This window comes from Mizuhopecten yessoensis, unplaced genomic scaffold (genome assembly GCF_002113885.1).
Source record: "Mizuhopecten yessoensis strain PY_sf001 unplaced genomic scaffold, ASM211388v2 scaffold3453, whole genome shotgun sequence".
Classification (NCBI taxonomy): Eukaryota; Metazoa; Mollusca; class Bivalvia; order Pectinida; family Pectinidae; genus Mizuhopecten; species Mizuhopecten yessoensis.
In genome coordinates, this window is record NW_018405052.1 from 331,558 (window position 1) to 358,686 (window position 27,129).

The window sequence follows — 27,129 nt, forward strand, 5'->3', positions numbered from 1 at the left end:
AGTTGCAATAGCGTGTCCATTCAGGAAAAACTCTACTTCAAATGGACATTCTGATCACCCTTAGGGGGAACAAAATGTAGCAAATGCCTGATTTTCTTCTGATTTACAGGAATTTTACATTTTTAAACTGTCACATTGACTGTTTTATTGATTGGCAATTAATTAATTATGGATTAAACATTTAGTCAAAGGCAAGCATTTAATCGTGTCTAGGAAATGCTCAACATGTCATACAACATGCATAAAAACAACAGAGCACGGTCCTCATGCCACCCCTACACAAGATGTTCCCTGCCACTCAAGTCTTGAATGGTCCTGATAGCACACGATGTTCCCCACCCCACCCCTACACACGACCAATGTTCCCCACCCGTACACACGATGTTCCCCAACCCACCCCTACACACGATGTTCCCCACTCCTACACACGATGTTCCCCACCCCTACACACGATGTTTCTCACCCGTACACACGATGTTCCCCACCCCTACACACGATGTTCCCCACTCCTACACACGATGTTCCCCACCCCTACACACGATGTTCCCCACCCCACAGCTGTACTCAGTCCATCATGTCTTACCTATATCTTGTGTTTCCAAGGACAGCATGCAAAATAAAGCATTCGTGTGAGATTGTTATTTATTCCTGAAATTTGGAAAATATTTCAAATTACTGTTGCTTCTGGTACACAGTTACTATGAACATGCTTATAACACATTTTTAAATGTATATTGGTGGGTTCCCTGTCAAAGAATGGTCACATGAACAGCAAGATCTTAAGCAAACTTTGACAGAAAAATGAATCCTCAGTTCTCTGAGCTTTATTAAAAATCTGTTTGCATATAGATGATAATACATAAATATGATAATTAATTTTAAATTGAAAATGACCTTTCATCATTATTCATTATTGTAAGCCAGGCAGTATTATATCCTAAGAGCCTTCTTCTTTGACATGAATAACATTTGCTGAGAATGACCTTCATCCTAGACACAAAAAGGTTGGATGACTAACAGAAAACATGAAACCAGTGGAAATATGGAGGAATATCAGGCTAAAAAACACTTAACCCACTGGTAGTTGAAGACTATCCACCCAATGGTAGCTGGAGAAACACACATACATGGGCAGTTGAACACACATACATGGGCAGTTGAACACACATACATGGGCAGTTGAACACACATACATGGGCAGTTGAACACACATACTGGTAGTTGGAGACATACCAACCCACTGGTAGTTGGAGACACACTCTGGTAGCTGGAGACACACCCACCCACTGGCAATTGGAAAAACACACCTAATTGTAGTTGGAGACACAACCACCCACTGGTAGTTGGAGACATACTCTGGTAGCTGGAGACACACCCACCCACTGGCAATTGGAACAAGAGGCCCAGAGGGCCTGTATCGCTCACCTGAATATAATTAAAGTAACTGGTATCAAGTAAAGATATAGCACTCCATGGTAGGTGCTGTTAGTACATATGAAATTTCAGAAAGATCCATCCAGTACTTGAGATATAGAGAACAAACTTCAAACAGAGCCCCACCCCTATGCCCCTACGGGGGTCTTACCCACCAATTATACAAAATTGAGTCACCGTCACTCAAGGATGCTCCACACTAAATAAGGATAAAATCCCTTAATCCCGATGGCTGGAGAAGGATTTTTCCTATTGGGCCCTGCCCTTCTGCCCCCCACCTCAGAGACCACACCTTCTGCTAATACAAAATTGAGTCCCCTTGACCCAAGGATGTTCCAGACTAAATTAGGATAAAATCCCTTAAACCCTATGGTAGAAGAAGGATTTTAAAGGTTTTTCCTCTATTTTCCCTATTGGGCCCCGCCTCTCTGCCTACAGCGGGGTCAGACACACCGTTTATACAAAATTGTTTCCCCTTCCCCCAAGAATGCTTCAGACAAAATATGGACAAAATCCTGCCATTCCTACCGAAGAAGAAAGATTTTGAAGATTTACGTCTATTTCCCCTATTGGGCCCCCCCCCTCAGGTCCCAGGGGGGCCACCCCCACCGTTTATACAAAACTGGTTCCCCTTCACCCAAGAATGCTTCAGCCAAATATGGACAAAATCCTGCCATTCCTACCGAAGAAGAAGGATTTTGAAGATTTACGTCTATTTCCCCTATTGGGCCCCACCCCTCAGGTCCCAGGGGGGCCACTCCCACCGTTTATACAAAACTGGTTCCCCTTCACCCAAGAATGCTTCAGACCAAATATGGAACAAATCCATTCATTCCTACGAAAGAAGAAGGATTTTAAAGAATAATTTGCTATATTTCCCCTATTTGGCCCCGCCCCTCAGGCCCCTGGGGGGCCAGACCCACCATTTATACAAACTTTGTTCCCCTCCCCCCAAGGATGCTTCTGACCAAATATGGACCAAATCCTTTGATTCCTACAGAAGAAGAAGGATTTTAAAGAATTTGCTATATTTCCCCTATTGGGCCCCCCCCCTCAGGTCCCAGGGGGGCCACTCCCACCGTTTATACAAAACTGGTTCCCCTTCACCCAAGAATGCTTCAGACAAAATATGGACAAAATCCTGCCATTCCTACCGAAGAAGAAGGATTTTGAAGATTTACGTCTATTTCCCCTATTGGGCCCCACCCCTCAGGTCCCAGGGGGGCCACCCCCACCGTTTATACAAAACTGGTTCCCCTTCACCCAAGAATGCTTCAGCCAAATATGGATAAAATCCTTCCATTCCTACCGAAGAAGAAGGATTTTGAAGATTTACGTCTATTTCCCCTATTGGGCCCCACCCCTCAGGTCCCAGGGGGGCCACCCCCACCGTTTATACAAAACTGGTTCCCCTTCACCCAAGAATGCTTCAGCCAAATATGGATAAAATCCTTCCATTCCTACCGAAGAAGAAGGATTTTGAAGATTTACGTCTATTTCCCCTATTGGGCCCCCCCCCTCAGGTCCCAGGGGGGCCACCCCCACCGTTTATACAAAACTGGTTCCCCTTCACCCAAGAATGCTTCAGACCAAATATGGAACAAATCCTTTGATTCCTACAGAAGAAGAAGGATTTTAAAGAATTTGCTATATTTCCCCTATTGGGCCCCGCCCCTAAGCCCCCAGGTGGGCCAGACCCACCATTTATACAAAATTGGTTCTTCTTCACCTAAGGATGCTCCACACCAAATTTTGTTAAAATCCGCTCATTGGTTCATGACTAGTAGTGTAAAGTTGACGGATGACGGACGCTGCGGTATGAACTTGAACTTGGTAGTTGGAGACACACTCTGGTAGCTGGAGACACACCCACCCACTGGCAACTGGAAAAACACACCTAATTGTAGTTGGAGACACCACCACCCACTGGTAGTTGGAGACAACCCTGGTAGCTGGAGACACGCCCACCCACTGGCAATTGGAAAAACACACCTTATTGCAGTTGGAGACACAACCACCCACTGGTAGTTGGAAAGACATACTAACTAAATATCAACATCCTGAGCCTTTTGGTTATTCAGAACAAGTTGTTGAAATATTTTAAACATATTTGCTCCTTGTGATCTTGAATATGATTCAAGGTCATACATTTAAACAAACTTGGTAGCCCTTGATCCTAGTATGCTACTGACAAAATATCATCACCCAGGGCATTTTGGTTATTCAGAAGAAGTTGTTTAAAGTTTTTAACATATTTGACCCCTGTGACCTTGAAAATAGATGAAGGTCATTTATTTGAACAAACTTGGTAGCCCTTTATCCCAGTTTGCTTCTGGCCATATATCATCACCCTAGGCCTTTCGGTTATTTAGAAGAAGTCGTTATAAGTAAAATATTGACGCCGGACGCCGGACGGACGGACGGACGACGGACGCCGCACCATGGCATAAGCTCACTTGGCACTTCGTGCCAGGGGAGCAAAAAACACACCTAATTGTAGTTGGAGACACAACCACCCACTGGTAGTTGGAGAAACACTCTGGTAGCTGGAGACACACCCACCCACTGGCAACTGGAAAAACACACCTAATTGTAGTTGGAGACACAACCACCCACTGGTAGTTGGAGACACACCCATCCACTGGCAATTGGAAAGACACACCTACTTGTAGTTGGAGACACAACCACCCACTGGTAGTTGGAGAAACACTCTGGTAGCTGGAGACACACCCACCCACTGGCAATTGGAAAAACACCCCTTATTGCAGTTGGAGACACAACCACCCACTGGCAGTTGGAGACACACTCTGGTAGCTGGAGACACCCCCACCCACTGGCAATTGGAAAAACACACCTTATTGCAGTTGGAGACACAACCACCCACTGGTAGTTGGAAAGACATACTAACTAAATATCAACATCCTGAGCCTTTTGGTTATTCAGAACAAGTTGTTGAAATATTTTAAACATATTTGCTCCTTGTGATCTTGAATATGATTCAAGGTCATACATTTAAACAAACTTGGTAGCCCTTGATCCTAGTATGCTACTGACAAAATATCATCACCCAGGGCATTTTGGTTATTCAGAAGAAGTTGTTTAAAGTTTTTAACATATTTGACCCCTGTGACCTTGAAAATAGATGAAGGTCATTTATTTGAACAAACTTGGTAGCCCTTTATCCCAGTTTGCTTCTGGCCATATATCATCACCCTAGGCCTTTCGGTTATTTAGAAGAAGTCGTTATAAGTAAAATATTGACGCCGGACGCCGGACGGACGGACGGACGACGGACGCCGCACCATGGCATAAGCTCACTTGGCACTTCGTGCCAGGTGAGCTAAAAACACACCTAATTGTAGTTGGAGACACAACCACCCACGGGTAGTTGGAGACACACTCTGGTATCTGGAGACACACCTACCCACTGGCAATTAGAAAGACACACCTAATTGTAGTTGGAGACACAACCACCCACTGGTAGTTGGAGACAACCCTGGTAGCTGGAGACACACCCACCCACTGGCAATTGGAAAAACACACCTTATTGCAGTTGGAGACACAACCACCCACTGGTAGTTGGAGACACACTCTGGTAGCTGGAGACACACCTACCCACTGGCAATTAGAAAGACACACCTAATTGTAGTTGGAGACACAACCACCCACTGGTAGTTGGAGACACACCCATCCACTGGCAATTGGAAAGACACACCTACTTGTAGTTGGAGACACAACCACCCACTGGTAGTTGGAGACACACTCTGGTAGCTGGAGACACACCCACCCACTGGCAATTTTGAAAGACACACCTACTTGTAGTTGGAGACACAACCACCCACTGGTAGTTGGAAAGACACACCTACTTGTAGTTGGAGACACACTCTGGTAGCTAGAGACATACTCATACTCACAACTGTATGGTTGAAGGGACAAAAACAAGAGGCCTAAAGGCATGAAGACACTCAACTGTTTAAAGGGTTTTTCTTTTCACAAACTTCCTAGCAATATGGACCCTTAAAGGGCCAACAACATTTAGGAATATTTCTTACTAACTTTGGGTAAAAAGTTGTCTGTTTACAAACATAATTATTGTTTAGCTACAAACTTCAATTAACACTAAGTGAAAGCTTTCGCAAAGAATCAGGCTTAGAGTCTCCACATAAAACTCCGAAGAATGGTAACGCCACAGTGAAACCTGTAACTGATGGTAGTGTGAAAGGATCAGAGGATCACCTGACTACATGCAGTCTCATTGAAACTACAGACCACACATGTAAAACAGAACAACAATACATGCATACCTCTACTGTCTAATACAGCACCTTTCTTGTACAGGTGAAAAGGAAAAATCAAATATACTGCATTGCCAAGAACACAAAATATCAACAAAAACATGCAAGTTCAATGTCACACACAGACAGTGTTTGAGAACAGTGGCTTCACTTTGTGTAAAGATACCTTTGTTATGAACATATGTATGTTTTAATGACATTTAGCATTTGTGCTTGTTCACACTAAGCACTCAGATAGGCATATACTCATTCAACAATTGCCTTAACTTATAATCTTTCATCATGCTGTGTTGAAATACTACACACCTATCACATGACAGTCATGCTAAACTTACGGGAGGCCCTGGGAGTCCTGGGGGTCCAATCAGTCCATCTCGGCCAACCTGCCCCTGAGATCCCTCCTCGCCCCTGTCACCCTTCATACCCTGGATAGCAAGTCATATCATTACACACACTCTGGATAACAAGTTATGTCATTACACACACTCTTGATAACAAGTTATGTCATTACACACACTCTGGATAACAAGTCATGTCATTACACACACTCAGGATAACAAGTCATGTCATTACACACACCCTTGATAGCAAGTCATATCATTACACACACTCTGGATAACAAGTCATATCATTACACACACTCTGGATAACAAGTTATGTCATTACACACATTCTGGATAACAAGTCATGTCATTACACACACCCTTGATAGCAAGTCATATCATTACACACACTCTGGATAACAAGTCATATCATTACACACACTCTGGATAACAAGTTATGTCATTACACACATTCTGGATAACAAGTCATGTCATTACACACACCCTTGATAGCAAGTCATATCATTACACACACTCTGGATAGCAAGTCATGTCATTACACACAACCTGAGTAGTAAGTCATATCATTAGAAACATCCTTGATAGCAAGTCATATCATTACACACACCCTGGATAGCAAGTCATGTCATTACACACAACCTGAATAGCAAGTCATATCAGTAGAAACATCCTTGATAGCAAGTCATATCATTACACACACTCTGGATAACAAGTCATGTCATTACACACACCCTTGATAGCAAGTCATGTCATTACACACACTATGGATAACAAGTTATGTCATTACAAATGCCCTGGATAGCAAGTCATATCATTACACACACTCTGTATAGCAAGTCATATAATTACACACACTCTGGATAGCAAGTCATACCATTACACACACTCTGGATAACAAGTCATGTCATTACAAATGCCCTGGATAGCAAGTCATATCATTACACACACTCTGTATAGCAAGTCATATAATTACACACACTCTGGATAGCAAGTCATACCATTACACACACTCTGGATAACAAGTCATGTCATTACAAATGCCCTGGATAGCAAGTCATATCATTACACACACTCTGTATAGCAAGTCATATAATTACACACACTCTGGATAGCAAGTCATACCATTACACACACTCTGGATAACAAGTCATGTCATTACAAATGCCCTGGATAGCAAGTCATATCATTACACACACTCTGTATAGCAAGTCATATAATTACACACACTCTGGATAGCAAGTCATATAATTACACACACTCTGGATAGCAAGTCATATCATTACACACACCCTTGATAGCAGGTCATATCATGACACACACTCTGGATAGCAGGTCATATCATTACACACACCCTGGATAGCAGGTCATACCATTACCCACACCCTGGATAGCAAGTCATATCATTACACACACTCTGGAAAGCAAGTCAAATCATTACAAACAACCTGAATAGAAGTCATATCATTAAACACACTCTGGATAACAAGTTATGTCATTACACACAACCTGAATAGCAAGTCATATCATTACACACACCCTTAGTCCTGTCATTACACACACTCTGGATAACAAGTCCTGTCGTTACACACATCCTGGATAACAAGTCATGTCATTGCACACAACCTGAATAGCAAGTCATATCAATACACACACCCTTAGTCCTGTCATTACACACACTCTGGATAACAAGTCCTGTCATTTCACACATCCTGGATAACAAATCATATTATTACACACACCCTTGATAACAAGTCATGTCATTACACACACTCTGGATAACAAGTTATGTCATTACACACACTCTGGATAACAAGTCCTGTCGTTACACACATCCTGGATAACAAGTCATGTCATTGCACACAACCTGAATAGCAAGTCATATCAATACACACACCCTTAGTCCTGTCATTACACACACTCTGGATAACAAGTCCTGTCGTTACACACATCCTGGATAACAAGTCATGTCATTGCACACAACCTGAATAGCAAGTCATATCAATACACACACCCTTAGTCCTGTCATTACACACACTCTGGATAACAAGTTCTGTCATTTCACACATCCTGGATAACAAATCATATTATTACACACCCCCTTGATAACAAGTCATGTCATTACACACACTCTGGATAACAAGTCATGTCATTACAAACACTCTGGATAGCAAGTCAGATAATTACACACCCTCTGGACAACAAGTTATGTCATTACACACAACCTGGATAATAAGTCCTGTCATTACCTACAACCTGGATAACAAGTCATGTCATTACACACACTCTGGATAGCAAGTCATACCATTACACACACTCTGGATAACAAGTCATGTCATTACAAACACTCTGGATAGCAAGTCAGATAATTACACACACTCTGGACAACAAGTTATGTCATTACACACAACCTGGATAATAAGTCCTGTCATTACCTACAACCTGGATAACAAGTCATGTCATTACACACACTCTGGATAGCAAGTCAGATAATTACACACACTCTGGATAGCAAGTCATGTCATTACACACACTATGGATAACAAGTTATGTCATTACACACACACTGGATAGCAAGTCATACCATTACACACACTCTGGATAACAAGTCATGTCATTACAAATGCCCTGGATAGCAAGTCATATCATTACACACACTCTGGATAACAAGTCCTGTCATTACCTACAACCTGGATAACAAAGCATGTCATTACACACACACTGGATAAGGAGTCATGTCATTACACACACCCTGGAAAACAAGCCAGATCATTACACACAACCTGGATAACAAGACATGTCATTATACACATTCTGGATAACAAGTCCTGTCATTACACACACCCTGGAAAACAAGCCAGATCATTACACACATTCTAGATAACAAGTCATGTCATTACACACACTCTGGATAACAAGTCCTGTCATTTCACACATCCTGGAAAACAAGCCAGATCATTACACACAACCTGGATAACAAGTCATGTCATTACACACCCTTGATAACAAGTCCTGTCATTACACATGCCCTGTATAAAAAGTCATGTCATTACACTCACCCCGGATAACAATTCATGTCATCACAAACACTGGATAACAAATCATGTCATTACACACACCCTGGATAACAAATCATGTCATTACACACACCCTGAATAACAAGTCTTATCTTTACAAACGCCCTGTATAACAGTCACAAAGTGAAAGTCACAGTCATTTATGCCCTTTGTAAACAAGTCACACATTTACACATGATGTTAAGTTTTCTACATATACAAATTGACAATTTTTCAACATTGAAATACAGCAATCTGTCATAATCTGGATTTTATTGATTAACATCATGGTTTTATACCACAGCGGTAATAATAACTTTAAGTTTTGCTTAATCTTTAAAGAGCAGGAATTATAATAGTAAGAATTACAAAGTGTTTGTAATAACAATAAAAAAAGAAAATTCAGTGATATTTAAGTACCCCTAGAACAACATGCTATGTAGGGAAGTGCACACATGAAGGAAGGTAAAACAAGGTGAAGGTTACCGCCGTATTGGCAGCGCAAACTCACAGTGCCTCTAGGCCCCGGCTTGCCATCTTTTCCTGGTATGCCTGGAGTACCACGCTCACCCTGAAGAAAGCAGAGAAGGGGGGATAGCATCAACAAGAGGGGACAGCTAGAGGAACAGCATCATAAGAGCATGGTGTAAGCTTCCATGGGCAGAATAATATGCAAGGGGAACATTATCTGGAGATGAAGGGGAACATTATCTGGAGATGAAGGGAAACATTCTGGATAGGGTCAGCAAGATAGATTTACAAACATAGAAGGATCAAAATTGTAGAAGAAACACTGGTACAAGGTGTGGTATACTGTGACATACACAACCTCCTGTTCCCCTAGGACTGATATCCGCACTTGTTCACCATGCAGCCAGACTTGGAGTGACTAGGTACAAATGTTCTACAATACATACTAGAGAGGTTTGTACCTGAAACCCTTTTTTCCCGACTTCCCCCTTTTCTCCTTTGGAACCTGCATCCCCTGCAGGTCCAGGTTTGCCAGAAGCCCCTTTTGGCCCAGACCGACCAAGGCGGCCTTTCTTTCCTTTCTTACCCTAAAGTGGTAAACAGACAGTAAGTAGAATTGTATACTAAATAAAACAAATGAGTTTGTAAGGAATGTTCATATTAAATAATTATCAATGTAAAAATAACAATCTACTTTCTTTCTCTTTATCCATTGTAAACATTGTGTGCTTATCTATGCCATTGAAAAGAAATCTTCAAAATAATATTGATTTTTTTTATACTTTCTTTCATGAAATATATTTCTGCAACAATTATCCAAGTTCCTGTTCATGTAATTTCCAATATAGATTTCACTCATGCAACACATTTTAATGGTTATATACACTGATATTCATACAAATAAGAAACCAGTACAATATCCAAACTATATTAATTGGACAATAATACACAACAATACCCCAACTATGGGGGCAAACAGTACACCACAATATACCAACTATAGGGGACAATAGTACATCATAATATACCAACTATAGGGGAAAATAGTACATCACAATATACCAACTATAGGGGACAATAGTACATCACAATATACCAACTATAGGGGACAATAGTACATCACAATATACCAACTATAGGGAACCGAGAAGAGCATGATCCTTAGACTACTATACAAGAGATCCTAGAGGGATCATGGCGCCCACAATTGTAAGATTTTCATAACCTCTATGTAAATTAGATCTTTTCTAATTACGTTCTTCTTTTTTCCGATCTGTTGGACTTATAGTCTTATAAACAGTAAATGCATTGTGTGGTTACTTTTGATTAAAATTTGTACTGCTAGGTTTGAGCGTTTTCTTTCAAAATGAAGACATTGCTTATTTATTGATAAATAGTAATAACAAACTTGAACTCTCAAAATCTAAGAATGCTGCTCAAGTATGGACTAAGGGGAAACCACATATGAAATATGATAAAGATCTGTCAAGTTCTTCTTGTAAAATAGCAAAAATTAACTGGAAATTCCAAAATCCAAGATGGCTGCTAGGTGGCCATGTTATTTTTCTTATCATTCCCAAAATCAAACAAGCACAGCTAAGGACCATAGAAAACCTATCAACACAATTTGAGTACTTTTGGTACTTTTTGAGAAGAAGTGATAACAAGAATTGTTTACAGACGGATGGACCAAATGACAGGCGATTTGATCAGCCCACTATCTGATGATTGTAGACTAATGTCACTAGGATGAATACAGTATGTCTGTGGGACGAGGGATGTTTACAACAATAAAAGCCACCCTAGGAGAAGCTAATGAGAGCTGTTCGACAAGCTGATAACAGCAATACTACAAGCTGGTCACTGAACATGCTAAGGATAACATGCTCAAGAGAATACAGAAAGTGACGTCACCCTTTTGCCGCGTCGTCCACGCTCTCCCGTGTCACCCTTGTGTCCAGCCGATCCTGGAAGACCCATTTCACCCTGTCATGAGAAACTTGGCACATCAAACCCTGAAATGACTGACTCAACTGTCAGCCAGTCAATCTGTCAGGTAACTTCTGTATGTGAAACTTCAAAATGTATACAGATATAGGTATTTTTGCCTGTATGTTCCAGTACAGACAGAACATGCTTGAAAATCACAAACCACAATAACAGTGCCACAAGAACCAAGCATTGATTTGACTCTGATGCAAAGCATGCTGTGAGGATGCAGGGAATTCACACGAAGTATAACACAAACTCTGACAAAGGCATGTAACCTAACACATACACATGCGTGACAGGACATGGAAAATACATCGGGGTAGATGAGGATTCTGACATTAACCCTCCTTACTCTTGACGCATGCCCTACCTATATATATATACCTAGCAATACACATCAATCTGCCTGAAGAAGTCCAAGAAGGCAGAAAGGTCTAAAGGGAGATCTTACAAGTTTATTATTTTATTCTATACCTAGCTATATATATACATAGGATGACAGGCTATCCACCCTGTCCATTACAACTATACTTACAATACAATTTAGTATTATATAGGTGCTCAGATTGTTACCATGTTATTCAGTGAATACACACATCATTAAGTTTTTATTTATGAATTTGTGATATCATAAAAAAATGATAATAGAAATGATATTACAGACTTTTAGATTATGATGTACATCTAAGACAGGAATGTCCAGAATTTAATGATTTAGAGAGGTCACATGGTGACCCTTTAATTTTCTTAATTTGATAGAGGCATCAATATGATGTCACTGACAGCAAAAGTCTCTTCCAGTTTGACACGATTTTGGCAAGAGGATGATAAAAAGATATAAGTGATGCCCTCAACCCTACACATCTTACTTTCTACAGTTCTGTAGAGGGTCAGTAACTGACAATACAACTGATATTATGAAGTCACTGAAGAAACAATATATAGCACACAAGACTCGTGAATCTTGTCACACATTTTTCATTTCAGCTTGCCTGAATTCTCTAAATGAAAATGCTAAAGACTTATTTCATTAACCTCATAGGACATAAGAATATTATAACTCCTGAAGGTTACTATGACTGGAAAGTGTACCACATAAAACTCTCATCTGATCAGCAACAATCACTCTTCCTTACTCATAAGTATAGTCCAGACCAGAGGTGTTTTCTTTATAGATTATATATTTTAGTCCATTTTACTAAAACAATTTCTCTATTTTTTCTCTCTCCTTCTGATTCTTTTACTTTCACCTGGCTTGTTACTTTCCTTTACCTCATTCTGGCCTCAGTATCACAAAACTTCTAAACTTAAACTTCACATTTCCTCTTAAATGTTCTAGAATCTGATTTTCTGCAATACACCATTGTTTTAAGTCAAGTACTGATTTCTTAACATAAATTCATAAAAAAATAAGTTTGGAGGACCTCAAATTGACCTTTAAAATAAATCTAATTTTAGAATTCAGAGCATTTTTAAAGATAAGAAGTTTTGTGATTTGGGGATCCTGACAATATTATATATAATAATCATAACACAAAATAGATACGGTGATAGTTACCAGCACTACGATTAAATAGCAATAGTTGGATCTTTGGTCCTCTCAGCTGCTGGTCACTGTGATGGTCATTATCCGAAGTCAGGCTGTTTTTGACAAAATAGCAAACTCTGCTGTGCTTCCATCACTCAAAACCTAACCACTAAACTGTGGTGTGAAATGTATACAACTACATTGTATATCATTGTGCTGGGCCTATTGCACCAACAAACACTGTTTTATGTATTACATCAAAAGTATTGTGGCCATGGACATCCCATTTATCATACAGACATCAGTATATAGTAATGTATCCAGAGAAAAAAATCAATTATGTACAACCTAATGACATACAAATATCAAAATAATAATATTGAGCTAAAAAGATTTTTTTTTTCTTTTTTTAAAATTGTGAGATATGTAGTACATGTAGTAGGTATACAGATACTAGATTAGTGTTACATGCAGTTGTCAGTAATAGTTGAGTATTATACAGTGTAAAAACAGAGTAGGAAAAAGTTCCCGAAAATATTACTGCTTTAAGACTTATATGGCATATTTAACACTACAATTAAACCCTTAGAAATCTTTCCAAATAACAAATAAAGAATCTTTAAAAATTAAGAACTTTGACTTTTGATCTAATTATCCAGTGAGAATGGAATTATAATCCTTTATACGGAGAACAGTAAATAACCAACATTGCCAGGTGCTGCTCATTGTTTGTGTGGTACATCTTTCTGTTTCAACTCAATTGATGCAACATTGAAATATTTCTGAATTGAGCTTCAATTGATAAGAGAATTCCATGGAACTTAGTTGGAAAGATACCAAATTAAAATTTACCTGTGCTGAAGGAATATTCATAATTTGCTCTGGAGATCACAGCAGTCTCATTGAATATTTTTGAATTTGACTTGGTATTGAACATGAGAAAGGAATTCAGACAGTAAGAGAAAGTTCCAATGGAATCGGATAACTCCTTCAAGGATATTCAGAGACTATAAACTTGGCTCAGCAGCATACTTGCATGAGAGACCTGGGTAGATAGTGTACTTGAAATGTTTCATAAAAATCTGATCATTCTTTCCAAAAGATACTGTCTATGAATTATAAATGAATCAGATTGCAGCAGCATTATTAATTGTCAAAGCAAATCGTTCAGAAACAAACCTGTATGTCAGTGAAACTGATGACCAGGTTTGATGACAAAGTTGCATTTGCAGGTAAAACAGTAATTTGACACCAACAGGGTCGTTAGATTCGGTATAAAAGCTGATTATATGACATGAAGCCTTTGCACACATCCCTTAAGCATGGTTACTAATCACTATGACTGCAGCTCTTGTCACTAATGTTAGTACGGCCTCTGTCCCATCACCAGGGTTAGTTCTGTCAGTCTCCATGGATACATTAGATACCATCACCAGTCTCTACCTGTGCCCAGGGTGCAGGTCGTAGTGCGCTGGTTGAAGAGGTCTGACCACCTTGTGTAGTAGAGCGCTCCTGCATGCGTCGACGTCGCCTCAACTGGCGGTTACAGAACCTGTTGCAGCACTGCCAGGCAACAGAACGTGGACCTCTCTCGAAGGTGTCCTCTGACCCCTCCACCTCATCATCAGTTTCCATTGTAGCAGTTTCTTCATCTGTGGTTGTTGGGGGGTTACGGTCTCGGCCACTCATGCGACTTGATCGCACCTCTAGCACACATCTGTGCGACGGTCTCTTTATGAACGAGGCAAGAAAATATGATGGCAGGTTTGTCTCCCCAAATACCCTGAATTGCAATCATTACTGATCTCCTATATGGTCTGTTATTGATTTAATTTGCTGCAGTCACAGTTAGTTAGAAGTATGAATTTTGTTGCAGTCAGCTATTAAATTTTGAAATCAAAGTTTATATGAGTTGATTTTGTATTGAAGATTTTCAATTCAATTTACATTTTTTTTTTGTAATCCAAAGATGCAACAAGGATTGACCTAATAATGCTGATTGCAGCAAATTTCACAAATAGCACACAACAATAAGGATAAGGCGAGGCACATAAACATTCAAATGAAAGGGTTCTCTCACCCTAGGACCCCTGGGACCCCGTGGCCCAGGAAGGCCTCTAATGAACCCCTGAGGGTACCCCAGGCCACTTCCTCCTCCTGTCACTTCAGCTCCTCCACCTCCAGTTTCAGCTCCTGCCCCAGTTTGAGTTGATCCTCCAGTTTGAGTTGATCCTCCTCCTCCCCCACCCCCTCCCCCTCCCCCTCGGCCTCCTCCCCCTCGGCCTCCTCCTCCCCTACCCCCTCCTCCTCTGCCTCCTCTCTGGGAACAAAATACTGTAAACGTACATATTTCAGCGGCAATCTTATTTTAGTGCTTTTCATTACTGGCATATTATGATAGAGCGAATTGAAGCTTCCGTATGTACTGTACTTTGTGATATTTTGCTCAAAATGGTGTAGTTAAATTTAGGTGCATCAAATTTCAAAAAAAATAATTCAATAATGCACTAAAATTTGAGTGTGCTAAAATAAGTATGTGTACAGTACTACTTTCATGATGTACTGATTGGAATTATATCTGACTGACCACCAGCAAATTCTCAAAGTAGTGTCAGGAAAAAAACACATATATAAGATAAATTAAGTCTTTGTATACAGGATGTAGCTGCCCAACAAATTACATGCAAAAAACATCATGATATTTGTTCTTCTTACAGAACATTAATAAAAGATTATTTTTTTTTGAAAATTTCCGTGAGCATTAATAGGAGAGGTACTCTTTCCCATCCACATCCAGGAATAAATGGAATAAAATAAACCTGATCATTTCTAGGGCAGGTTCTATTTGATTAAATATTTGGTTAGTATAGTTTAGCATTTATTTACTTTTCAGATTTGTTCCAATTAAATTATGTCAGCGAATATATATATGTCAAAAAAGTGTGTTTTATACTATTTTTTAAAAGAGGACTTATCTAGCTGCTTAATTAGAGCTATTCCATCTCGACTGGGTAGTGGAATTGTTAAAGTCACACTCAAGACACATAGTCACACTCAAGACACATAGTCACACTCAAGACCAATAGTCACACTCAAGACGAATAGTCACACTCAAGACATATAGTCACAGTCAAGACGAATAGTCACACTCAAGACATATAGTCAAAGTCAAGACGAATAGTCACACTCAAGCCACATAGTCACAGTCAAGATGAATAGTCACACTCAAGCCACATAGTCACAGTCAAGACGAGTAGTCACACTCAAGACACATCGACTCATTCAAGACACATAGTCACAGTCAAGACGAATAGTCACACTCAGGACACAGTCACACTCAAGACACATAGTCATACTAAAGACACATTGTCACACTCAAGACACATAGTCACAGTCAAGATGAATAGTCACACTCAGGACACAGTCACACTCAAGACATATAGTCACACAAAAGACACAGTCACACTCAAGACACATTGTCACACTCATAACACATAGTCACACTCAAGACATATAGTCACAGTCAAGACATATAGTCACAGTCAAGACGAATATTCACACTCAAGACATATAGTCACACTCAAGACATATAGTCACAGTCAAGACATATAGTCACAGTCAAGACACATTGTCACACTCATAACACAGTCACACTCAAGACACATTGTCACACTCAAGACACATTGTCACACTCAAGACACATTAGACTTATACCCAAGATGCATCATTCCTTGAAATTTCTAAAAATCCCAATCTACAATGCAAATGTGTATAACACAAGGTACAACACACATTGACAACACAAGGCTTCAACACATGCTTACAACATGCTTACAATACTTGATTTAATAGATGTTCAAACACAACTATTCACATTGACAACACAAGTATTCACGTTTACAACACAAGTATACACGTAAAGTCATTCACAATACCAGGCTCCAACATATGTTCATATGCATGGCTTGAAGACATGAAGCAACACATGTTTACAACACTTGGTTCAGCACATGCTTACAACACAAGGCTTTCTAAACATGTTTTAACGTAAGTCATGAATACATGCCTACAACATAGGGCTTCACAACACAAAGATTCCTCATATGCTTACAACACAAGGCTTAAAGCTCCATCATATGCTTACAACATAAGGCTTAAAGCTTCCTCATAGCTTACAACACAAGGCTTAAAGCTCCATCATATGCTTACAACACAAGGCTTAAAGCTCCATCAGATGCTTACAACTCAAGGCTTAAAGTTTCCTCATATGCTTACAACACATGGCTTAAAGATTCCTCATATGCTTACAACACAAGGCTTAAAGATTCCGCATATGCTTACAACACAAGGCTTAAAGATTCCGCATATGCTTACAACACAAGGCTTAAAGATTCCGCATATGCTTACAACACAAGGCTTAAAGATTCCGCATATGCTTACAACACAAGGCTTAAAGATTCCGCATATGCTTACAACACAAGGCTTAAAGATTCCGCATATGCTTACAACACAAGGCTTAAAGATTCCTCATATGCTTACAACACAAGGCTTAAAGATTCCTCATATGCTTACAACACAAGGCTTAGATTCCTCATATGCTTACAACACAAGGCTTAAAGATTCCGCATATGCTTACAACACAAGGCTTAAAGATTCCTCATATGCTTACAACACAAGGCTTAGATTCCTCATATGCTTACAACACAAGGCTTAGATTCCTCATATGCTTACAACACAAGGCTTAAAGCTCCATCATAAGCTTACAACACAAGGCTTAAAGCTTCATCATATGCTTCCAAAACAAGGCTTAAAGCTTCATCATATGCTTACAAAACAAGGTTTAAAGCTCCATCATATGCTTACAACACAAGGCTTAAAGATTCCGCATATGCTTACAACACAAGGCTTAAAGATTCCTCATATGCTTACAACACAAGGCTTAAAGCTCCATCAGATGCTTACAACTCAAGGCTTAAAGTTTCCTCATATGCTTACAACACAAGGCTTAAAGATTCCTCATATGCTTACAACACAAGGCTTAGATTCCTCATATGCTTACAACACAAGGCTTAAAGATTCCTCATATGCTTACAACACAAGGCTTAAAGCTTTCTCATATGCTTACAACACAAGGCTTAAAGATTCCTCATATGCTTACAACACAAGGCTTAAAGCTTCCTCATATGCTTACAACACAAGGCTTAAACACATTTTCACAAGCAAGGCTTCAGGACATGTTTACACTCAAAGCTCATCAGATGGATTCTCATTAATCACACTTCTTTTGTCAAGTGAACCTGTGTAATCTGAACACCTGTACATTGCATAACTGTGATAGGTAACAAACAACATGGTCTCTATGGTGTTTACATAGATTTCACAACAGGTCTCACCAAATGTAGTTATGACAGATATTTCTGTATGTACCATATCTAATCTAATAAATGCAGTGGGCGCTGAGCTATTTGGAATAGTTATAATTAAATTCAGAACATCCCAATCTTTTCACCATAACATAACCATATCTTACTGATTTGTAATAAATTAAATTGATAAGACTTAAGTTGTCAATGACTGGAAAACATGATATAGACCTGTGTCCACATACCAGATACAGCATTATCTCAGTTGGTCCAAGACCCAAGATACAGTGTAGAACGAGGTTTAAAATCTGAGACAGATAAGGAAGGGCACTGTCATGTGCCTGACATCCCTCCCCTTCACTCCCTTGTTATTTAGTTTTGGTAACAGTGACTTTGACCATGACCTTAGAAACATTTAAATCGTTTTTGCACATCTATTTACATGTAACAGACTATCACATTGTATCAAACTGTCAAATTTCCAAAAAAATAAAAATAGTCTTTTGGATTTTAAGATAAGAACTGTATTACCCCATGGTCTATTTTAAGTAACAGTGATTTTGACCTTGAAAACTTTTTAAAAGCCTTTTGCACATCTACATATCAGTGTATCACCATGTCAAATTTCCATAAGATTAGCCTTTTGGATTCCATGACAAGAACCATATCCTCTCCTTGTCTATATTTAGTAATATTGACCTTGACTCTGACCTTAATGGGTTTTTTAAACCCTACTGCACATTAACATATCACATTGTATCATCATGTCAAATTTTGAAATTATCATTCCTTTGGATTGCAAGATATTCTCCCAAAACAAAGTGCTGATGGCTGGACAGACAGACACCATGATTACCAAATACGGATGGAGATCTAAGTTACAGTAAAAATACATGGTCGTAAACCTAAGAGATACCGATATATTGTAGTAAAAGACTTACTGGGGCTCCAGGTCGTCCATCTCTGCCCTGAAAGTATAAATACAACATCATTTATTATACACTCAACACATGAGCATCTAAAATATACATTGTAGGTCTGGCACTGGGATTTTACAGTATTGCAGTCATTATCAAAACTATAATATTGTTCCTGATCTAGTTAACAGATGAGTATATGTACTGATGATCCACACATCACTAGATACACAGTATGGACCAGAGACACAGTATGAACTAGAGACAGTATGAACTAGAGACACAGTATGAACTAGAGACAGTATGAACTAGACATACAGTATGAACAAGAGACACAGTATGAACTAGAGACAGTATGAACTAGAGACACAGTATGAACTAGAGACACAGTATGAACTAGAGATACAGTAAGAACTAGAGACAGTATGAACAAGAGACACAGTATGAACTAGAGACAGCATGAACAAGAGACACAATATGAACTAGAGACAGCATGAACTAGAGACAGTATGAACTAGAGACACAGTATGAACTATAGACAGTATGAACTAGAGACAGTATGAACTAGAGACAGTGTGAACTAGAGACACAGTATGAACTAGAGACACAGTATGAACTATAGACAGTATGAACTAGAGACAGTATGAACAAGAGACACAATATGAACTAGAGACAGTATGAACTAGAGACAGTATGAACTAGAGACACAGTATGAACTAGAGACACAGTATGAACTAGAGACACAGCATGAACTAGACATACAGTATGAACTACAGACACAGTATGAACTGGATACACAGTATGAACTAGAGACACAGTATGAACTAGAGACAGTATGAACTAGTGACACAGCATGAACTAGACATACAGTATGAACTAGAGACACAGTATGAACTAGACATACAGTATGAACTAGAGACACAGTATGAACTGGATACACAGTATGAACTAGAGACAGTATGAACTAGAGACACAGTATGAACTAGAGACACAGTATGAACAAGAGACACAATATGAACTAGAGACAGTATGAACTAGAGACAGTATGAACTAGAGACACAGTATGAACTGGATACACAGTATGAACTAGAGACACAGTATGAACTAGAGACAGTATGAACTAGAGACAGTATGAACTAGACATACAGTATGAACTAGAGACACAGTATGAACTGGAGACAGTATGAACTAGAGACACAGTATGAACTAGGGACAGTATGAACTAGGGACACAATATGAACTAGAGACACAGTATGAACTAGGGACAGTATGAACAAGAGAAACAATATGAACTAGAGACAGTATGAACTAGAGACACAGTATGAACTAGACACACAGTATGAACTAGGGACAGTATAAACTAGGGACAGTATGAACTAGAGACACAGTATGAACTAGACACACAGTATGAACTAGGGACAGTATAAACTAGGGACAGTATGAACTAGAGACACAGTATGAACTGGATACACAGTATGAACTAGAGACACAGTATGAACTAGAGACACAGTATAAACTAGAGACAGTATGAACTAGAGACACAGTATGAACTAGAGACACAGTATAAACTAGGGACAGTATGAACTAGAGACACAGTATTAACTAGAGACAGTATGAACTAGAGACACAGTATGAACTAGAGACAGTAGGAACAAGACATACAGTATGAACTCGAGACACAGTATGAACTAGACACACAGTATGAACTAGGGACAGTATGAACTAGAGACACAGTATGAACTAGAGACAGTATGAACTAGAGACACAGCATGAACTAGACACACAGTATGAACTAGGGACAGTATGAACAAGAGACACAATATGAACTAGAGACAGTATGAACAAGACATACAGTATGAACTCGAGACACAGTATGAACTAGACACAGTCCTTCTTTTGTTGAGTATGTCATAATATGTGCTACACACAAGTAAAGTTAACAGTAGAGATGATTTTTGAATGTAGAATTGTTATTGAAGTATTTTAACTCACTGAAGGTCCTCTTGGTCCTGGTGGTCCCTGAAATACAATGAAATAATATTTGCAGATGTAGTACAAGATCAATTTGGGTAACAAATTACTGCCTATAGTAAAGGATAAGAAAATTGCTGTAAGTTAGATTAAGATATATGTACTCCTTTTCCTCTTATTATCATTCAAGTAATAGTAATAGTAATAAAAGGATTCTGCAAAAACTATCAAACACTTGTATGTTGTGTTGCATTAATTAAACATGTCTCTGAAAACTATATTTTTACTTTTATTGTAACATTTCAAATACTTCTCATTATTTTATTATGGAAAATGAATTTACAATGCACACAACCTGTTAATATCTCAGCTATGTGATAAAAGGAAAAGAAAGTTAGAATTATCCCCCTTTAACTGATTCTATTCAGTGTACCTACCGGGGCTCCCGACTCTCCCTGGTCTCCTTTCATACCATCAAACCCTGGCAGCCCCTGACTTCCTTTTGGTCCCGCAGGTCCCTCTGGCCCTGGACCTCCAGGCTGGCCTGCACCACCAGGTTCCCCTGGCTCACCCTACAACAGGTTATAGTCCAGAGTCTGAGACAGAGAAGTATGTGGTTTGATACCCTGATGTAAGACATGATATGAGACCTTTGTACAATGTAGTACATGGTTCAAGACCTGAGTACATTGCAGTACAGGATCCGAGACCTGAGTACAATGTAGTACAGGATCCGAGACCTGAGTACATTGTAGTACAGGATCCGAGACTTGATATACAGTGTAGTACAGGTTCCGAGACCTGATATACAGTGTAGTACATAGTCCGTGACCTGATATACAGTGTAGTAAAGGGTTCGAGACCTGATATACAGTGTAGTACATGGTCAGAGACCTGATATACAGTGTAGCACATAGTCAGAGACCTGATATACAGTGTAGTACATAGTCTGAGACCTGAGATACAGTGTTATACATGGTGTGAGACTTGATATACAATGTAATACATGGTCCGAGACCTTGAGTACAATGTAATACATGGTCTGAGACCTCAATAACAGTGTAATATATGGTCCAAGACCTAAAATACTATGCAATACATGGTCAGAGACCTGGGATACAGTGTACTACATGGTCAGAGACCTGCAATACAGTGTAATATATGATCTGAGACCTGAAATACAGTGTAATACATGGTCAGAGACCTCAGTTACAGTGTAATATATGATCTGAGACCTGAAATACAGTGTAATACATGGTCAGAGACCTCAGTTACAGTGTAATATATGGTCTGAGACTTGAGATACAGTGTAATACAAGGTCAGGGACCTGAAATACAGCGTAGTACATGATTTGTGACCTGGTATATAGTATGATACATGGTTGGAGACCTGAGATATAGTGCTGTCACACTTGATCACAACAAAGACAGTGTAGACATGAATGTTTAATCATTAATCTAACAAGAGATTTTTTATAAACTTCATGTTGGATCACATCATGTTTCTATTTACGTCTTTTTATCTATAACGGTAAGTCACACAAGTTTTTCTTACATAATTTCTTCCTTAATTGTCGAAAGATGTTTCTGTATATTTTTTCACATGTATTTCTTCATTGACAGAAGAAAACAACATGTTTACCATCTCGAAAAAAAAGAGTCTTCAGAGGCAATTTCAATTCAGTTTCTTTATATAATACTTACATAACGATTGCATCCAAATGGAGTATCTCCAATCAATGTGCATACATGATGTTATTAATTTTGTAAATTTTGTGTCAATCCATCCACACCTCCCCACCTCCTCAAGGTCTGAGGTCTTACTTACATGCTTCAGAGACAACATCACATGCAGGAGAGGAAGTCATTGCAGTAGGAACATATCACTAAATATTTGGTTGTGAACAAATTACATGCAAGGATGAAACTGTCCCGATGTTTGGCTATCTGTAGAAACTGTCCAAGTGTTTGGCTATCGGTAGACACTGACCCAGTGTTTGGCTATCTGTAGACACTGTCCCAGTGTTTGGCTATCTGTAGAAACTGTCGCAGTGTTAGGCTATCTGTAGAAACTGTCCCAGTGTTTGGCTATGTGTAGAAACTGCCCCAGTGTTTGGCTATCTGTAGAAACTGTTGCAGTGTTAGGCTATCTGTAGAAACTCTCCCAATGTTTGGCTATATGTAGAAACTGCCCCAATGTTTGGCTATATGTAGAAACTGTCCAAGTGTTTGGCTATCTGTAGAAACTGTCCCAGTGTTAGGCTATATGTAGAAACTGTCCCAATGTTTGGCTATCTGTAGAAACTCTCCCAATGTTTGGCTATATGTAGAAACTGCCCCAATGTTTGGCTATCTGTAGAAACTGTCGCAGTGTTAGGCCATCTGTAGAAACTGTCGCAGTGTTAGGCTATCTGTAGAAACTGCCCCAATGTTTGACTATCTGTAGAAACTGCCCCAGTGTTTAGCTATATGTAGAAACTGTCGCAGTGTTAGGCTATCTGTAGAAACTGTCGCAGTGTTAGGCTATCTGTAGAAACTGTCCTAGTGTTTGGCTATATGTAGAAACTGCCCCAATGTTTGACTATCTGTAGAAACTGTCGCAGTGTTAGGCTATCTGTAGAAACTGTCCTAATGTTTGGCTATATGTAGAAACTGCCCCAATGTTTGGCTATATGTAGAAACAGCCCCAATGTTTGGCTATCTGTAGAAACTGCACCATTGTTTGACTATCTGTAGAAACTGCCCCAGTGTTTAGCTATCTGTAGAAACTGCCCCAGTGTTTAGCTAAACGTAGAAACTGTCGCAGTGTTAGGCTATCTGTAGAAACTGCCCCAATATTTGGCTATCTGTAGGAACTGCCCCAATGTTTGGCTATCTGTAGGAACTGCCCCAATGTTTGGCTATCTGTAGAAACTGTTGCAGTGTTAGGCTATCTGTAGAAACTGCCCCAGTGTTTAGCTATATGTAGAAACTGTCCCAGTGTTTAGCTATATGTAGAAACTGTCGCAGTGGTAGGCTATCTGTAGAAACTGTGTCAGTGTTAGGCTATCTGTAGAAACTGCCCCAATGTTTGGCTATCTGTAGAAACTGCCCCAGTGTTTAGCTATATGTAGAAACTGCCCCAGTGTTTAGCTATATGTAGAAACTGTCGCAGTGGTAGGCTATCTGTAGAAACTGTGTCAGTGTTAGGCTATATGTAGAAACTGCACCAATGTTTGGCTTTCTGTAGAACTGTTGCACTAAGGCCACAAGATATATGTATAAGTGCTAAGAATACACCTGCAACAGTGAGTGTATCAGCACATCCCTATAGCAGCTTGACCCGGTGTGGACAACATCAAATGTTGTAACTCCCCTCCTAACATCTTGAGGCAAATTGACGCATGTGAATTGCTGAGGATATCAAGTAAGCTTGGTCACTACTTATACATGAACAACACTACTACATGTATCAGTAATATACTGGTGTTAACTATTGACTGTCAGTTTCAGACACTGTCAGTAATGTATAGGTCCATCTTCCATAGTCCTAGTGATGTATACAGTGTTAAACATTAGGTACCTTGAGGATGGTAAGTTGAGCTTCAGCATCTTCCCCAACGCCCCCGGGGAGTCCCTTGGGGCCACGCGGTCCCTACAAACCACAACGGCCATGCTACAGACATTCACCAGGTCACATGCAACATTCCATACAGATGTAAACATGACATTGGTAGAACGATGGTCTGCACAATATTCTCTAACTATTAGATTATGTTCCTGTTGGAAATATTTACAGTTCAAGTAATGTCATACCAACATTAACAAATTACGAAACTATTTACAACAGAAGACTGTATAAAAGCAGCATGCTGTGGTTGTCGCTAGTCAACACAACCACCTAAGCTTTAATACTAGAAAAAAATCAGAAATTTTCATGAGAAAAAAACCCAATAATATTTAAGGCTTAACTTGAATATATTTTTGATGTTATGGAGATATAACACAAAAAAACGGAGTGTACTCTAAATAAACCGTGAATAAAAATAAAAAATAAAATATTCAAGTCAATCCTTATAATTTAATCTACTATACACAATCCCTGTGGAAATTCACTTTTAATGATTGACTCTTTTCTCTTAGAAATTATTGCGCTGCTGTATCATCCAATCAAAAGCGATGTTACAAACGGCGACGCCATTTTTTTTACACGTTATCGGCTGATAACATTTTTTTTTGAAGCCAATGAAATATTTGTTACAAGCAAGATTAAATCATTAGTAGTTGTAAATGAACATATATTACACTCGTTGGTTATTTAGATAAAGAGTGAAAGAGAAGTTTGAGCACGGATACTAGTGTAATATATCGTAGAATTAGAAAAGAGTAATGCATCGAGTCATAGTACATGTACTAATAGTAGACAAAGACATGCATGTTAATTATAATACTCACCTTGGATAAAGGTACGCAATCATAGCAATATACTCAGAGACAATGGTACATGTATGTAAGTCAATAGCAACAATAACTACCTGTTAATCACAATACTCACCTTGGATAAAGGTATGCAAGTTAATACTCACCATTGTGACAAACGTATGTATAATGTAAAAATATCTATTATCGACAATGATATGTAACTCCTAGCAACACTAACTGCTGACAAAGACATGCAGGTTATAGCAGAACTAAATGTTGATGTTGATTGGTATTACCCACCATTGGTCAGGGAACTGTCGTCCAGTCAAACTTTCGCCCTAATCTGTATCTGCCCTGTGTTAATTTCACATTTGATTGCCGTGTTCGTTATGCTATTTACCTATGTTCGTTCTCATGATAAATTCACACTGATTAGGAAGGGTGGAAATGCTTGTGAAATTTAAACAGCAGCATCAACAAAAGTGTGTAACTCATAGCAAAACTTTCACCAAAGACAAAGACATGCAAGGTGATAGCAATACTCACCATGGACAAAACAGATACCTTTATTGTGTATTGCTTTAAGTCTAACTTCTATATTGTCCAGACATGGTAATCACTCACATCTCCTGCTTCCATGGAAACCACCAGTATTGACTGATCATGCTCAAACTTGTCACAATGTCAAAAAAAATTGCACAAGCTCAGACGAGGAGAAGTCGTCACCATGCCAACCGATACAATCGCACACCATGTTCAGACTAGCATGCCTGACTTAAGGGCCATGTTCAGACTAACATGCCTGACTTAAGGGCCATTTGAGCATGCCTGACTTAACAATGAGGGGCCATGTTCAGACAAGCATGCCTGACTTAACAATGACAGGCCATGTTCAGACCAGCATGCCTGACTTAACAATGACAGGCCATGTTCAGACCAGCATGCCTAACTTAACAATGTGGGGCCATGTTCAGACCAGCATGCCTGACTTAAAAATGACGGGCCATGTTCAGACCAGCATGCCTGACTTAACAATGACAGGCCATGTTCAGACCAGCATGCCTGACTTAACAATGACGGGCCATGTTCAGACCAGCATGCCTGACTTAACAATGACAGGCCATGTTCAGACCAGCATGCCTGAAATACCAACCTTGATAGTGATCACTTCATACTCTCCTCCCTATCAATGTAAATTTTATTATTTAATCAATTAAAAACCTCAGATGATATTTATTAGCATGATCACAACAAAAACTCAACAAAAAGTGATTGAATTTTGATGACCAGGAATTAAAGAAGGGATAGGTAAAGTAAAATTTTTACTCTGTGCCAAATGAGGGCTGTCTTAGTGATGTTT

At 39.3% G+C, this 27,129-nt stretch overlaps 1 protein-coding gene across 12 annotated transcripts in view; it reads right to left on the bottom strand.

Annotated features, from left to right (window-relative positions):
- LOC110447513 (collagen alpha-1(XXV) chain-like) overlaps positions 1–27,129 on the bottom strand; it is a 113,138-nt gene that overhangs the window by 25,341 nt on the left and 60,668 nt on the right. For 7 of the 12 annotated variants that reach the window (XM_021493263.1, XM_021493265.1, XM_021493261.1 and 4 more), the window contains 9 exons: positions 26,923–26,952; positions 21,806–21,940; positions 21,390–21,416; positions 19,422–19,448; positions 14,561–14,848; positions 11,512–11,583; positions 10,059–10,184; positions 9,638–9,697; positions 6,065–6,154 (listed from right to left, as the gene is read on the bottom strand). In XM_021493263.1, the coding sequence (XP_021348938.1) occupies positions 6,065–6,154; positions 9,638–9,697; positions 10,059–10,184; positions 11,512–11,583; positions 14,561–14,848; positions 19,422–19,448; positions 21,390–21,416; positions 21,806–21,940; positions 26,923–26,952 (855 nt within the window). Of the gene's footprint in view, positions 1–6,064; positions 6,155–9,637; positions 9,698–10,058; positions 10,185–11,511; positions 11,584–14,560; positions 14,849–19,421; positions 19,449–21,389; positions 21,417–21,805; positions 21,941–24,930; positions 25,003–26,922; positions 26,953–27,129 lie in introns of all 12 variants that reach the window. The other 5 variants (XM_021493262.1, XM_021493270.1, XM_021493267.1 and 2 more) reach the window with 5 other exon arrangements.